At 45.4% G+C, this 14205-nt stretch overlaps 1 protein-coding gene across 1 annotated transcript in view; it reads right to left on the bottom strand.

Annotated features, from left to right (window-relative positions):
• LOC148686525 (5-hydroxytryptamine receptor 2A-like) overlaps positions 1-2116 on the bottom strand; it is a 48622-nt gene extending 46506 nt beyond the window's left edge. The window contains exon 1 of the mRNA XM_088664412.1: positions 1250-2116. Within this exon, the coding sequence (XP_088520538.1) occupies positions 1250-1634 (385 nt within the window). The 5' untranslated portion in view covers positions 1635-2116. The remainder of the gene's footprint in view (positions 1-1249) is intronic.
• Positions 2117-14205: the final 12089 nt, after the last annotated feature.

Here is a 14205-nt window from a genome sequence, read left to right as displayed (position 1 = left end):
CAAGAAAACTAGCCCAAACTACCTTGCCTTGCAAGTAAAATAACTAGTTAAAGCCTTTCTCTTTGATGGGCTGTCTTCCTAGCTACAGGGAGCTTCCACACTGAGGAGCAACTTTTACCTGCAGCCCAGCATCGCACATATTAGCACCTCCTGCAGCCCACCTAGAGAAGAAATGAATCCCTCAGCCCTTGAGATGCTGCTGTACTGCAACTCTCATTACCCTCAGCAAGAAGGCCAATGGTCAAGGATGTACTCCAACATCACTTTAAGGGAACCACATTGGCTTGTAGCATCCATTTGTCTCAAGAAACAATGGAGTGCACCTCCAGGGGTGAAGTCAAACTGCTGTGTTAGCAGAACCAAAGTGACCTCCCCAAGGTGCAAGCCTAGGCAATCTGTATGGTGATCCTGGGCTGCCCAGATGACAAGACCCCTCTCTCGCTCTTGCTGAGGTGGTTCAAAGAAAAGCAGAGCAATACATTTGGCACCAGCTTGGCTGCAGGAGTTGCCAGAAGGTGCCAGAAGGTACAAGGCGCCATCCAACCGTCTTAGGGACTCCACTCTGGATTTGTGTATGGTTTACTCCTAAACCTTTTCTTCTCCTGAAGATATATCACAAGCCAGTGGAAATTTAGGATCAGAGCTTTCCTTCTCCTAGATGAAGTACCTTTCCAGGTTGATGAGCCCCATCTGCCCCTCACTTCCCTCTACAGTACACGCAGAAACCACTTTCTTGATTGTTGGACCCATTAGTGGTCTCATCCACTCAATCTTCCAGAGCCTGTCTTGGCATGCAAGGGAAATCCCTAACCCATTGACTCCCATTGGCTCCCCTCACCTGGTTTAGCCAGCAGTCGAAGTCCTTCCTGGAGTGTAGCTGCTGTCACATGCTGATAGCTTCTGGGAGCCCCAGGTGAGAGCTGAGTGCAGGGTGGGACAAAAGGTGGACAAACTACCCTAGAAGGAGCACAATATGTCCCCCACCAAAGGCACTACCCTTCCCCTAACACCTCACACACCCAAATTGGCCACTCCTGCTCTAATCTATTAGGTTCAATGTGCTTCAGTTAATAACTTCATCAGGGCTTCTGTAAAGCAGGAATAACCATTGCTGCCTGCACAGAGCAGGTCTTTTACCTGCAGAAATCAGAGGAGTCAGAAAAGGCTTTAAAAATCCACCTGCTGTCCAGTTAAGGGCTATGTCCTCCCACTCCATCTGGCTTCAACTTGAACAAAGGCAGTGACTTACCGTAAAGAATGGTGATGAGGGAAACTGGCATGACAAGGATGCCCACCAGCATGTCTGCCACTGCCAAGGACATCAGGAAGTAGTTGGTGGCATTTTGGAGCTTCTTCTCCAAGGAGACTGCCATGATGACCAGAATGTTCCCTCCAATGGTCAGTAGGATAATGATCAGGATGAGGAGGGCAGGCCAGTTCTTGTCCCCGATGGACTTCCGAGGGGCTGCTGCCCCCTCAGAGACATTCAGAGGATCGGACGTTGGTGAAGTCTGATTCAGAGTCAAATTGTGGCTCAGTGGCCCGGACATCAGGCCACTATGTGGGCTAAAGTCCAGTGGGACTGACACTGTTGTAAGACCAACAAGAACCCCAGCCCCATTAGTGGCACTCATTATTCATGCCAGTAATTGCCCCCTCTCCTTAAGAGCCCCTCAGTGTTAATCCCTTTTTCATTGGGAATAAGGTCCAAGGCAATAACTGGATCTCATGGCACCAGGGCCTCCAAGGTATTTGGCCTTCCATAGTGGATGAAAGCTTGTAGAAGCCACAGCGGAGTTCTTCCGGGATACCGTGAAGGCAGGACCCCGTGGCTTGAGAGGACCAATGGGCAAGAGGCAACGGGATCTTTGCAAGAACATCCAACTCATACTCAAGGTCAGCATTCTGCAAAGGAAAGACAGAGGCACCCTCATTTTTGCAGCAATCAGAGCAGAGCCAGGGCTGGATCACACATGAGCATTCCATCCTACCAAGCCAGGTGCAGCCCGCAAGCCACATCTCCCAGCTGACACTCAACGATCCCACCTCCTCCTTTTTGCAGTCCCAGGAAGGCAGTGATCAAAAGGTCGATCATGCTTCTGTTGGGTCTCCATCCCTGGCTGAGGAGCTATGTTCAGCACACAACTTCTGCAGGTTAGCCGATGAGCCATGCGTAATTTGAAGAGGACCTCTCTGGTTTTATTCATGTCAAGAGCTCTATCTGGCCCAGGAAACCTTCTGCCAAAATGAACCCGCTGGTCTTCCAAGACCTTCTGCTGTTTCTACAGCAGCAGACTGAACATGCCTGCCACCCCTATGGAATTCTACCCATGGCAGGCAGATTTCCCAAGCCAATTTTGAAAAGGAAGGCAAAAAATAGGCCACTGCCCTAAATGGAAGTGTCCAGGCCCATTTTACACATCTTGGCATGAAGCAGGAGAACTATAAATAAAAGCAAGTGGTTCAGACACATGCTGTCCTGGGGACTGAACTTTGGATAATTTGAATTTGAGAAATAAGCAAACCGAGAAAAGAAAGAAAAACTAGACTTTGGGTGTATTGCATGTTATTTCCTTAAAAGACACAACAACCTTTCCCCCCCTAAACTAAAAGCCCCCCCTTAAGATGGGTCAGAGGGAATTCTATGCTATATAAATTATACATGGTATGGTGAAAGAGGGTATGGGGGTGGGATCTCCTTTTGTCCTATGGCTCATCTAGCCCAGCAGCATGTTCTCAGAGTGGCCAACCAGATGCCTCAGGAAAGCCCCCAGACAGACCAGAGCACTAGAGCCTTCTCCTTTCCTGTGGTTTCCAGCAACTGGTATTCAGAAGCATTACTGCCTCCAGCTGTGGACATTGTAGCCAGAGAGACTTCAGTTGCAGACACAGGTGACACAATTTTAGCCATGGTTGGCAACCCCAAACTTCGCCCCTCCAGATGTTTTGGACTACAATTCCCATCATCCCTGACCACCGGTCCTGTTAGCTAGGGATCATGGGAATTGAAGGCCAAAACATCTGGAGGGCCACAGTTTGGGGATGCCTGGTTTAATTCATCCTGCTTTTGGCCATTGCTGTGTTCAAAAGGAATAGTTCAGCTGCAGTGCTGTGTTTAAAAAAGAGCTCAGCACTTCCAGAGATGAGCAACTGACTACAGCAAGGAAGTTGCTTTCAAGGCACTTGCTGCAACCTGTGTATGTTTAACTGGCCCAGGTAGCCCACAATGCTACACAAAAGATGCCCATTCAGTTCTCTCCCAATCCATCACCCTCTTTATGTCGTTTCACTTGTCTGCAGCCAGAAGCACACACATAATTATAGTCAGAGGGGTGGCCTGGCTGCAGAATGCCAGAGCCCTAATCAATGACAGCATCTGAGCAGCAACAATAAACAATTAACCCCACCCCCCTATTTCCAGGTATGCAGTGGAAGGAAAGAATAATAATTCTTCCCAAACCTGGCACAGCCAGACACTTACTAAGAAGAAGGAAGCCAGGTAGAGAAGTCATTATTAGCTCCAGGTGAAAGTTGCAGGACAATGTCGTCAGAGCAGAAGGGGATCTATTGAAGTAGTAAAAACTCCAAGGGAACTGAAATACATTGATGAGGGTTTATTAAGGCTCAATTACAGAGCTGCTGTTCAGACCTGCCAGATATATTCTTGTGAGGGCTGTGAAAGTGAAACAGCCACATTTACTGGAGAAAGAGAGTAAAAAGACAGGAGGGGGAGCAGATAAATGAAAGAGCTTTCTGAAGACAAAACAGGAATAGAAAATCCAGCATGCTAAATAGCTTTCAGAGCATTTTATGTGGGTGACAGCTCTCTCTCTTCACATACCAGGTACCGGAATGCTGAATGTTTCTGATCTCCCACACAGTTTGTTCCTGTCGGCTTCTGTATTGCTTGCAGTCCATGTGAAAGACGGAACGAGAATTAAGACTCAAGGTGGTGATTGCTGAGGGTTTTTTTCTTTGTAAAAGCAACAACAAAGCACTTCCCATCACCTATTCTGCACTAAGAAAATTCACAAAGAGTGCATTTTAAGAAATGTAGAAAATGCATATATTCTGCACGTGTCAACTAAATTCACATGCATAGTGCACAATCTACATTTGGACCTTATGAAATTCATCTTCTCTCTGAACAGCAATACTTCACCTTGTGGTAAACTATTTATTATTTATTCATTCATTCATTGTTTATATCCCAGCATTTTTTCCCTCCAAGGAGCTCAAGGTAGTGCATGTGGTTCTCGCGCTTCTCATTTAATCCCCACAACAACCCTGTGAGGTAGGCTAGGCAGAGAAGTGTGGGGATTCGAACCCTGGTTTCCCAGGTCCTAGTCGGACACTCTCACCACTACACCACACTGACTCTGATCAAGATTATATATTGCTATCTGCCACACCAATCTTGGAGTAGGGTCCACGCACCTATAAGAGGTTCATGTTTCCTTTGGAAATGAGGTACAGCGGAGACTGTGTCTTTATGATATATGATTTACTGGTACATGTATATACAACCAGAGACTATGATGGCAGAGTTCACAGCATTCACACCCCAAGAGGGTCTTGCTTCTCACATAGACACAGCAGCCATGGATGCAAAAACACACTAGCCTTGGCTCCGCCTCCCTTTAGCTTGCCGCGTTTTACAGACCAACTATTTTCTCCAGCTCACATCATCCCATAACTGCGATCCTAAACACAACTCTGCTTTCAACTCACAACTCATAACAACAGCCCCTAGTATTTTGTACTAGGGGCTACCACCCCTGCTTGCTCCGCTCATCAACCATGTCTATCCCTTTTCCCTTCTCCCACACCTAACCAAACACCCTCCCTTTATCCCTCACCCCCCACCCACTCACAAGAGCAGGCCAGCAGTAAATCCCACCATGTAAGTTGGAGTTAACTCTTTATTAGCAAAACCACAATCAACACAGGAGTGTCACGTCTAATGAGCACAGCAATCATCACCAAGAGGTGTTGTCCCCGTGATAAAGGTAAAGGGTAAGGGGTAAAGGGGCCCCTGACCATCAGGTCCAGTCGTGTCCGACTCTGGGGTTGCGGCGCTCATCTCGCTCTATAGGCCGAGGGAGCCGGCATACAGCTTCCAGGTCATGTGGCCAGCATGACAAAGCTGCTTCTGGCAAACCAGAGCAGCACACAGAAACGCCGTTTACCTTCCCGCCGGAGCGGTCCCTATTTATCTACTTGCACTTTGATGTGCTTTCGAACTGCTAGGTGGGCAGGAGCTGGGACCGTGCAACGGGAGCTCACCCCGTTGCAGGGATTCGAACTACCGACCTTCTAATCAGCAAGCCCTAGGCTTTGTGGTTTAACCCACAGCGCCACCTGGGTCCCATGAAGCAGTTGCTAAAGGTCTCACAGCTGTCTCTCCAGGGCCTTTTTTAAGCAATCAGAGATTAAGCCTGCATGCAACCAACCTCTCCTCTGCCCTTTTCATGCCTCTTCTGGTTTTGGGAGAAGTGGGCAGGGAATCTTTTTGCAGCAGGAGGGGGAGACACCCATGACTCTGTACCAGCCTGACTCATCCCTGCCTCTGGACATCCTGCTCTCCTGCTTCAGCTTCTGCCTCTGATTCTGTTGCAATAGTGGAAGAGAAGTTTAATGCCAGGGTATCAAATGCCAGCATCTCACTTGACCTTCAGTACAATGCTCTGTACATACTCAGTAGAACAGGCTGAACTCAGTAAATTAAAGGAACAAATATTAACGTCTCTTGTAATAAAAGCATGAATTATGCATACATCGCCTCTGCTAGCTGTGAATTCTTAGCTTCTGTTTCATCCTCCCTGGACCGTAAGCCTCCCCTTCCTTTCACTAATATCCAGCCCAATGACTTTTCAATTCATTTTGGATTTAATATGTGGCAGAACTCCGGCAATTAGTTCAGAGCAAGCAAGGGCCCTGCAACAAAATGTTGTGAGGTATTCCTGGTGTGTAGGTGCTACCTGAGGTTGCGGCTGAGAGTGAATCACAAAAGTTAGCATCAGAGATGGGAGTTGCTGCTCTAACTTGGGCCTTCCCTTCTTTGCAAAACATTATTTTAGTATTCTTGATTTTTGAACATTTAACAGTGCAGCCAGGCAAGTCAGTGGAGCACCAGGCTTTTGCTTGTAACTGGGGCCTCTTCCACGCTTCTGTTTGGTCCCTGTTTTATTCCACTTGTTCTGTACTTTCTATGCAGGGGTCTGATGGGCTTTTCATTTGACATCCCCCCCAATTTTTCCAGGGAAACTCACTGTTTACACCTGAATCAGAACAAATATCAATCCACAGTAAACTCAGTTAATCATAGAATGATAGAGTTGGAAGAGACCACAAGGGCCATCCAGTCCAACCCCCTGCCAAGCAGGAAACACCATCAAAGCATTCCTGACATATGGCTGTCAAGCCTCTGCTTAAAGACCTCCAAAGGAGGAGACTCCACCACACTTCTTGGCAGCAAATTCCACTGTCGAAGAGCTCTTACTGTCAGGAAGTTCTTCCTAATGTTTAGGCCGCATCTTCTTTCTTGTAGCTTGAATCCATTGCTCCATGTCTGCTTCTCTGGAGCAGCAGAAAACAACCTTTCTCCCTCCTCTATATGACATCCTTTTATATATTTTAACATGGCTATCATATCACCCCTTAACCTTCTCTTTTCCAGGCTAAACATACCCAGCTCCCTAAGCCGTTCCTTATAAGGCATTGTTTCCAGGCCTTTGACCATTTTGGTTACCCTCCTCTGGACACATTCCAGCTTGTCAGTATCCTTCTTGAACTGTGGTGCCCAGAACTGGACACAGTACTCCAGGTGAGGTCTGACCAGCAGGGCCGGCCCTACGGCGAGCCTGGGGGGCGCAGGGCGACAGGGCGCCTGCCCGCCCGCCTCGGAGCCGCGCCTGCCCATCCGCTGCGCTGTGCGCTGCACCTGCCCGTGCACCTCCGGCCGCCCGCCGCGCTGGGAAACGGGGCAGGGTGGGGGTGCCGGAGGGATCCGTCGCACCACGACGCCAGGGTGCCAAATATACTTAAGACGGCCCTGCTGACCAGAGCAGAATACAGTGGTACTATTACTTCCCTTGATCTAGATGCTATACTCCTATTGATGCAGCCCAGAATTGCATTGGCTTTTTTTTGCTGCTGCGTCACACTGTTGACTCATGTCAAGTTTGTGGTCTACCAAGACTCCTAGATCCTTTTCACATGTACTGCTCTCAAGCCAGGTGTCACCCATCCTGTATTTGTGCCTTTCATTATTTTTGCCCAAGTGTAGTACTTTACATTTCTCCTTGTTAAAATTCATCTTGTTTGCTTTGGCCCAGTTGTCTAATCTGTTAAGGTCATTTTGAAGTGTGATCCTGTCCTCTGGGGTATTAGCCACCCCTCCCAATTTGGTGTCATCTGCAAACTTGCTCAGGATGCCCTCAAGCCCATCATCCAAGTCATTGATGAAGATGTTGAATAAGACTGGGCCCAAGACAGAACCCTGTGGCACCCCACTAGTCACTTCTCTCCAGGATGAAGAGGAGCCATTGATGAGCACCCTTTGGGTTCGGTCAGTCTGCCAGTTACAAATCCATTGAATGGTAGCATTGTCTAGCCCGCATTTTACTAGCTTCTTTACAAGAATATCATGGGGCATCTTGTCAAAGGCCCTGCTGAAATAAAGATAGGCCACACCCACAGCATTCCCTTCATCTAACAGGCTTGTAATTCTCTCAAAAAACAATGTTTGTTATGATTCCGAGGTAAACAGTGGACTCATGCCGAGAAAACATGGTACAAGCAGAAGTGTGGACGAGGCCCAAGTGCTGGATTTGGCTAGCGAAGAGTGATTGAAGTGTTGCCAATACTGAAGCAGATGCACCAGTGTATAAGTCAGCTCTCCTATGCCCTGAGAAAGTGGGGATCTACAAGTCCCTCCCTTGCATCCACCCTGCCATGCCATGCCCATAATACCTTCCTTTTATTCCACCCGCACAAACTCCTCCTATATGCCATGATAGCTAAAAGGATCCTCCATATTCAGGCAGAGTATACCTCTAAATACAAGATTATGGAATCCACAGTGACAGAAAGTCACTGTGTTGACTGATATGGTTTGCAACCACCCCTGCAGTTCACCATTATAGTTGCAAGCTGGCAGGCTGTGCTGAGAGAGAGAGAGAGAGAGAGAGAGAGAGAGAGAGAGAGAGAGAGCTTACAGGAACCCTGCAATATGGTTCACTGTGGGATGAGGTGGTTTGGATCCCTGGCCAAAAATTCCCCATATGTCTCAGGATTGCAGCAAATACCAGTCTACTAAAATTGCTACCCTCAGACCTCCTCCCAAATCAAATCAAGCACTCGAGTCCCTACAGGCTGCCTTGCTTTGGAAGAAAACTGAATCCTGAAGGACTGTTTTGAATAAACAGCCCAAACACTCCCATACAGGGGGGCCAATTTGAATAAAATATTGAGGGGGGGGCAGGTAAGCCCTGCTAATCAATCACATGGTGTGGTGTACACATCCCATTTGAATGGCAATGTCTATTAGCTTTGGGGCCCCTGGCCTCTCAAATATTGTATGGGGGGGGCAGAGTGACCACAGCTACTAGGAGTTGGCACCTATGTTCCCATATGGGCAGTTTGAGAATCTTTAGTTTTTTGGGGGGAATGTGTGGCGGGGGGGACTCTTATCCACAAAAGGCAAAGGTGATAAACTATTTAGGAAATGAGGGGAGATCTTGCAAGCAGCAGAAACTGGCTGTTCTGTCACCCCATTGTTGCATGGCAAGGCAATTGTTCTGAGGCGTTGATCACACTGACTGCAACAAGGCACAAAGACACTGCAGGTCAACAGGCACCGAACACTGAAGTGACACTCCATGAACCAAATGGCAGGAAAAAAAATATGAAACAAGCAAGGAGTCCAAGTTGAGCATGCCTGTCCACTAGGCATTTCCCCCCCACACACACCATTTCCCCCCCCCTACATTGCCTCACATTTTGTCAGGGAGGTGGTAGTAATGTGGATAGCTGAAAGTTAGCAGACAGGATAAAAAGAAAGGGGTGGATTCCTATTGCCAGGCTTTAAGATATACTATGAAGCGTCATGTCTGACCTGTTTAAGGGATTGGATGAAATTAGAAAATACAGATGTATTGGATTTAGAAGGTTGTGGTAACAGATTTGGGTGGCATGCATATCTATGGCATGACAAAGTTAAAGTTCATAGAGGTTTTTTTGAACTACACTATAAGAAAACTACTTTATGAGGTATGGACAAGATACAAAGATCTATTAGAGCGGAAAACACCATGGTGGATATTACCAGTACAAGCAATATCAGTTAAAAGATTAAACATGAAAGGTAATTGGCCTACATATAGGGAGTTGCTAACAGAAATGGATAATGAGTTAAAAATGAAGCCATATGATGAAATGAGTGATGAAATGAGTTAGCAGGTTGGTTGCAATATCATCAAATAAATGATATATTTAAAAAAAGATAAGAGGAAGAATGGCTTTGAGACTTTAGATCGATGCTAGAAACCGACCTGTTGGAAGGTAAAACAAAAATCTTATAAAAAATGTATGATTTACTTTTAGCATGGTATACAAAAGAAGATGAGGTTAAAAAAGTAATGATAAAAAGGGCAAAGTATATTGGGCACAACATTCAATTTGAAAACTGGTCAAAACAATGGAATGTCGAAATGAAATTCACCACATGTATGGCATTGAAAGAAAATATAATGAAAATGATGTATAGATGGTACTTGACACAAAATGAATTACCAGTAGCAAAAATGTATAGAATGAGAAATAAGAATTGTTGGAAATGTAATGTTAAAGAAGGAGATTTTTAACCTATGATAAAGTTAAAGTATTTTGGGAAAGTATTTACAATGAAATTTTAAAAAAATGTTTAGGTACACCTTCCCAAAAAACCCAGAAGTTTTCTTGCTAGGAATGATAGGAGTGGAAATATCAAAAGCAGTTCAAAAACTGTTTATGTATGCCACAATGGCAGCTAGAACCTTAATAGGCCAAAAATGGAAACAGCAGGAGTTACTAACGGTTGAAGAATGTCAGATGAAGATGATGGACTATGTATGTGGAACTGGCAAAGCTGACCGGGAAAATTCAAAACCAGAGTGACCAAGCATTCCAGAGAGTGTGGAGTAAATTTATACAATACATTGAGAATCATTGTTCACATATAGAGACACTAGCAGGACTGAGATAAAACTCATAACGTTGAAAAGAAGAAGGATTCTATTTGTGATTAAGGTTGGTTAATAAGTTAAGATATTTATATAGAATTGAGATGTTATAAATGTGTGAAGATAATATTGTGTTATAAGAAAACCAGAAGGCGGGTGGAGGGAAGTCAAGAGATTGGCAGAACAAAATATTTTATAAAAAGTGTTAAGATGTATAAAATTGTTAAAAATGGAAAATCAATAAAATATTATTTTTGTGGTTTTTTTTTTTAAATGAAAGTTAGCAGCACTGTCATTTTGATGGTGAAGAAACACAGTGTGGGATTGTTGTTTGTGAAGCAAATGAGAATTATTTCTTCAGCGGGAGAGGGGGAAATATTTCAGCAGAAGCCAGAGATGCATCCCATGTATGACTCAATGATGAAACACACACACACACACACACACACACACACACACACACACACACAGAGAGAGAGAGAGAGCACATATCCCAGGCAGAGAAAGGAATGGGGAAGAGTTAGCCTAATGAGTGAAAGGCCTAGTATACTCAATGGTGTGGTAGAAATAAAATTGAGATACATAAGCTTATCAAGTCCATAAGCTTATCAAGACAATGCCAGCTTCTTCTGTTAAGCAAGAAGCCCAGAAACAGTCCTACATGAAAATATTTTGTATGCGTGTGTAGAATTGCAGCAAAATAATTCCCCTCTTAACTACCATTTTTGTGCCATAATTCTCTGATCTTCCTGTGAAGTTTTCCCACCATACATTACTCAAAAATCTTTTTTTTTTTAAAAAAAGCAATGCTAGCCTAAGAGCCTGATTCCCCAGGGGTGCTTCTTATTTTTGGGAGAGCCACAGCTTTTTGAAGTGGTATTACATTGGTTTAAATGCACAGAGTGGATGTAACCTTAGTCACTGTCCATTAACTCCAGTGCAAAGGAAACACATATACAAATGTGTAGTTGCTTTTATAATGAAAAGAAGAACAGCAAGTGCAAATCAGTGAATTCTGCTCCTGATTTCATTTCTGCCAGAACACCTGCATTATCCAGTATCCCCGGACTGACACCAACGCTCCCTCTTCTCCCACCAAATTAAGTTCGTCAGGTGCAGTTTGAGAAAGTGTTGGATGTCTCCTAGATTTGGAGACTGCTTGTCTCTCCTTCCATGCTATCAGTGGAAGCTGTGGGTGCCCAGCATGAGACTATTTGCTGCCCCACATCATCTCTTTTTCTCTTCTTTTCTATTTTCCCAAGCAGAAGAGGTGGTTGTCCCAGTTACGAGATGAATCAGTCCTTCAAGTTAACAATGACTCAGGAGCGGGAGGTTTATTTTATTTCATTCCCCCTCCCCACCCCATGGTTCCAGCAGGCTCCGTCTCAATAGGGCGCTGCCGATGAAATCACAGTGATCCCCCCCAAACACCTCTCCTTAATGCCAAAAATACAGCCCTTTATCCAGTCCCAACAATGAAGCTAATGATGGGGAGAAGAAACAGCCGCGATCAGAAAACCTCAGCCAGCTTGTGATGCCTTGTGAATCCTCAATGAAGTTGCAGGCTCCATAGGGGTGCTTCCCCCCCCCATATGCATTCTGTGCTTGAACAATGTCCCTCCTCCCACATGGCCTCTCCAGAAGAATGACAGCTGAATTAGATTCATATTTCCGTCAGGGCTCTTGTACAGAAAAACCTTTTTACCTGCTGCTTTGTGGAAGGACCCTGGGGCCAGGATGTGGGTCTCCCTTTGTCCAATCCATAGACCATCCTAGATAGCTGCCTTAAGTGCAGAAGTCCTAGGAATGTACGAAGAGCCTTGGAAGCAGATCAGGCCAAAGGGGCTCCTGGACTAGACAGGCTATGGGTAGGCTTGCCATATGTCCATAAAATTCCTGACATGTTCTGGTCTTCAGGTGATGGTGTCAGGGGAGAATTTGGCTGAATCAGCAAAATGTCAGGGGAAACCCAGATGTATGGCAACGTGATAGAAAAAGCAGTGGAAACAGCCCCAGAAGCTTAAAATCACTATTATCAACAATTTTGGGGTCTTCCAAAAAAAGGGGGGGAAGGCACAACTTTGCAGGTGTCAGGAATTTGAAATATGGCGACCCTAGAATGGGCCTGATCCAGCAGGGCTCTTTTTGTGCAACATCAGCACTCTGCTGAAGGTCTGGGGAGAGAACAGGGCTATGAATGGATACTAGTCACCAGAGGTATCATCTTGAATAAAATATTGGGTTCTCCCCCTCCCCAAGTAAGCCCTGCCCTGCATAATCGATCACATGATGTAGTGCACAGACATAATTTGAAAGACAATGGCCATCAAGTCTAGGGGGGGGGGGTGCCCACAGCAAATATTTTATGGGGGGGCAAAGACCTCTTGACCCCTAGGAATTGGCTCCTATGCTAGTCACAATGGCAAGCAGCGGCACACAACAACACAGAGCCATTTGGGCTAGTAGTTATTGACAATCTTGTCCCCTGAATGGTAGTAATTCTCCAAGCTCTCAGGATGATGCTGTAATGTAATCAGTTGGAGAGCAAATTCGGTGTGTTGAATTGGCAGTACAGGACACACACACCCCAAGCAATTCATGCAAATATGCCTTTATACCTGTAGAATCCAAATGGAGGCCTATGCAAATACCAAGAGACTTTGGGCTATAAAACTCTTGAACTTTGCTTCACTCCAACAGTTTTAATCACTTGCCAAAGTCATTTGTTGCCTCATGTCCTCCCTGTATATGCTGCTGCTTAAAATATATTTACAAATGTATCCACTTTACCTGACAATGTTGTTGAAGCCCTGCAGGGTGCTAATTCCTGCATACATGGATTGTTCACATTTTGTTAGTTCATTTCTGCAGCATCCTCAAATCCTAGAGCATCGAACTCAAGACCTTGGCGTCATCAGCACCATGCTCTAGCCAACTGTGCTAACTGCCAAACCCTTTGCCAACCTGATGCCCTCCAGATGTTTCAGACTACAACCCCCATTAATTCCATCTTTGCTGAGGCTGATGGGAGTTATCATCAAAAGAATGTGGAGGGCACAAGATTGGGAAAGGCTACAGCAGCTACTGTTCCTCCTACTGTAAAGTCTGGGATGGAAAATACATAAAAACTTTCTCTCTCAAAGCAAGTTATCTTGGAGCCAGGTTCCTTTGTTTCAAAAACCCTTTTATTTATTTATATCCCATTTATCCTCCAAAGAACTAAACATAGTGCACAAGGTTTTATCCTCACAGCAACCTTGTGGGGTCACAGGTAGGTAGCCATGTTGGTCTGACGCAGTCAAAACAAAATAAAAAAAATCCTTCCAGTAGCACCTTAGAGACCAACTACGTTTGTCATAGGTATGAGCTTTCGTGTGCATGCACACTTCTTCTGTGTGTATCTGAAGAAGTGTGCATGCACACGAAAGCACACACCTATGACAAACTTAGTTGGTCTCTAAGGTGCTACTGGAAGGATTTTTTAAAATTTTGTTTTGACTTGTGGGGTCAGTTAGGGTGAGAGTTGGTGACTGGCCCAAGGTCACCCTGTGAGCTTCCTGGCCAAGTGGGGATTTGAACCTGGTCTCTCCTAGTTCAGCACTCTAACTACACCACATTTGGCCCCTTCAATAAAAGATTTGGTGTGATGCCTAGAAAGCCACGTGGGCAATACCCAGGTCCCGATCCTCCCTTCTGATTTAATCTTGTTGCAATACTTAATCAACCACTCTGTGGCTCCACCCCCCAGTCCATTTAAGGGGGAGCTCAATGCAACTTACTCTTATGTAAGTGGACAGAGAACTGCAGGCCACATACATCATTCACCAAAGTAAAACCATAGCAATTTTCCCACTGACATATAGTGAGCTTCATGGCTGAGTGAAGTTTTGTTTTGAACCCAGGTCTCCCAAGGCCCTTTGTTGTTGACATCTGTCTGTCCTGAGAAACAATGGAGTGCACCTCCAGGGGTGAAGTCAAACCT

The sequence above is a fragment of the Zootoca vivipara genome, chromosome Z2 (genome assembly GCF_965207765.1).
Source record: "Zootoca vivipara chromosome Z2, rZooViv2.hap1.1, whole genome shotgun sequence".
NCBI classification, from domain to species: domain Eukaryota; kingdom Metazoa; phylum Chordata; class Lepidosauria; order Squamata; family Lacertidae; genus Zootoca; species Zootoca vivipara.
This window is presented reverse-complemented; position numbering and strand designations above follow the sequence as displayed.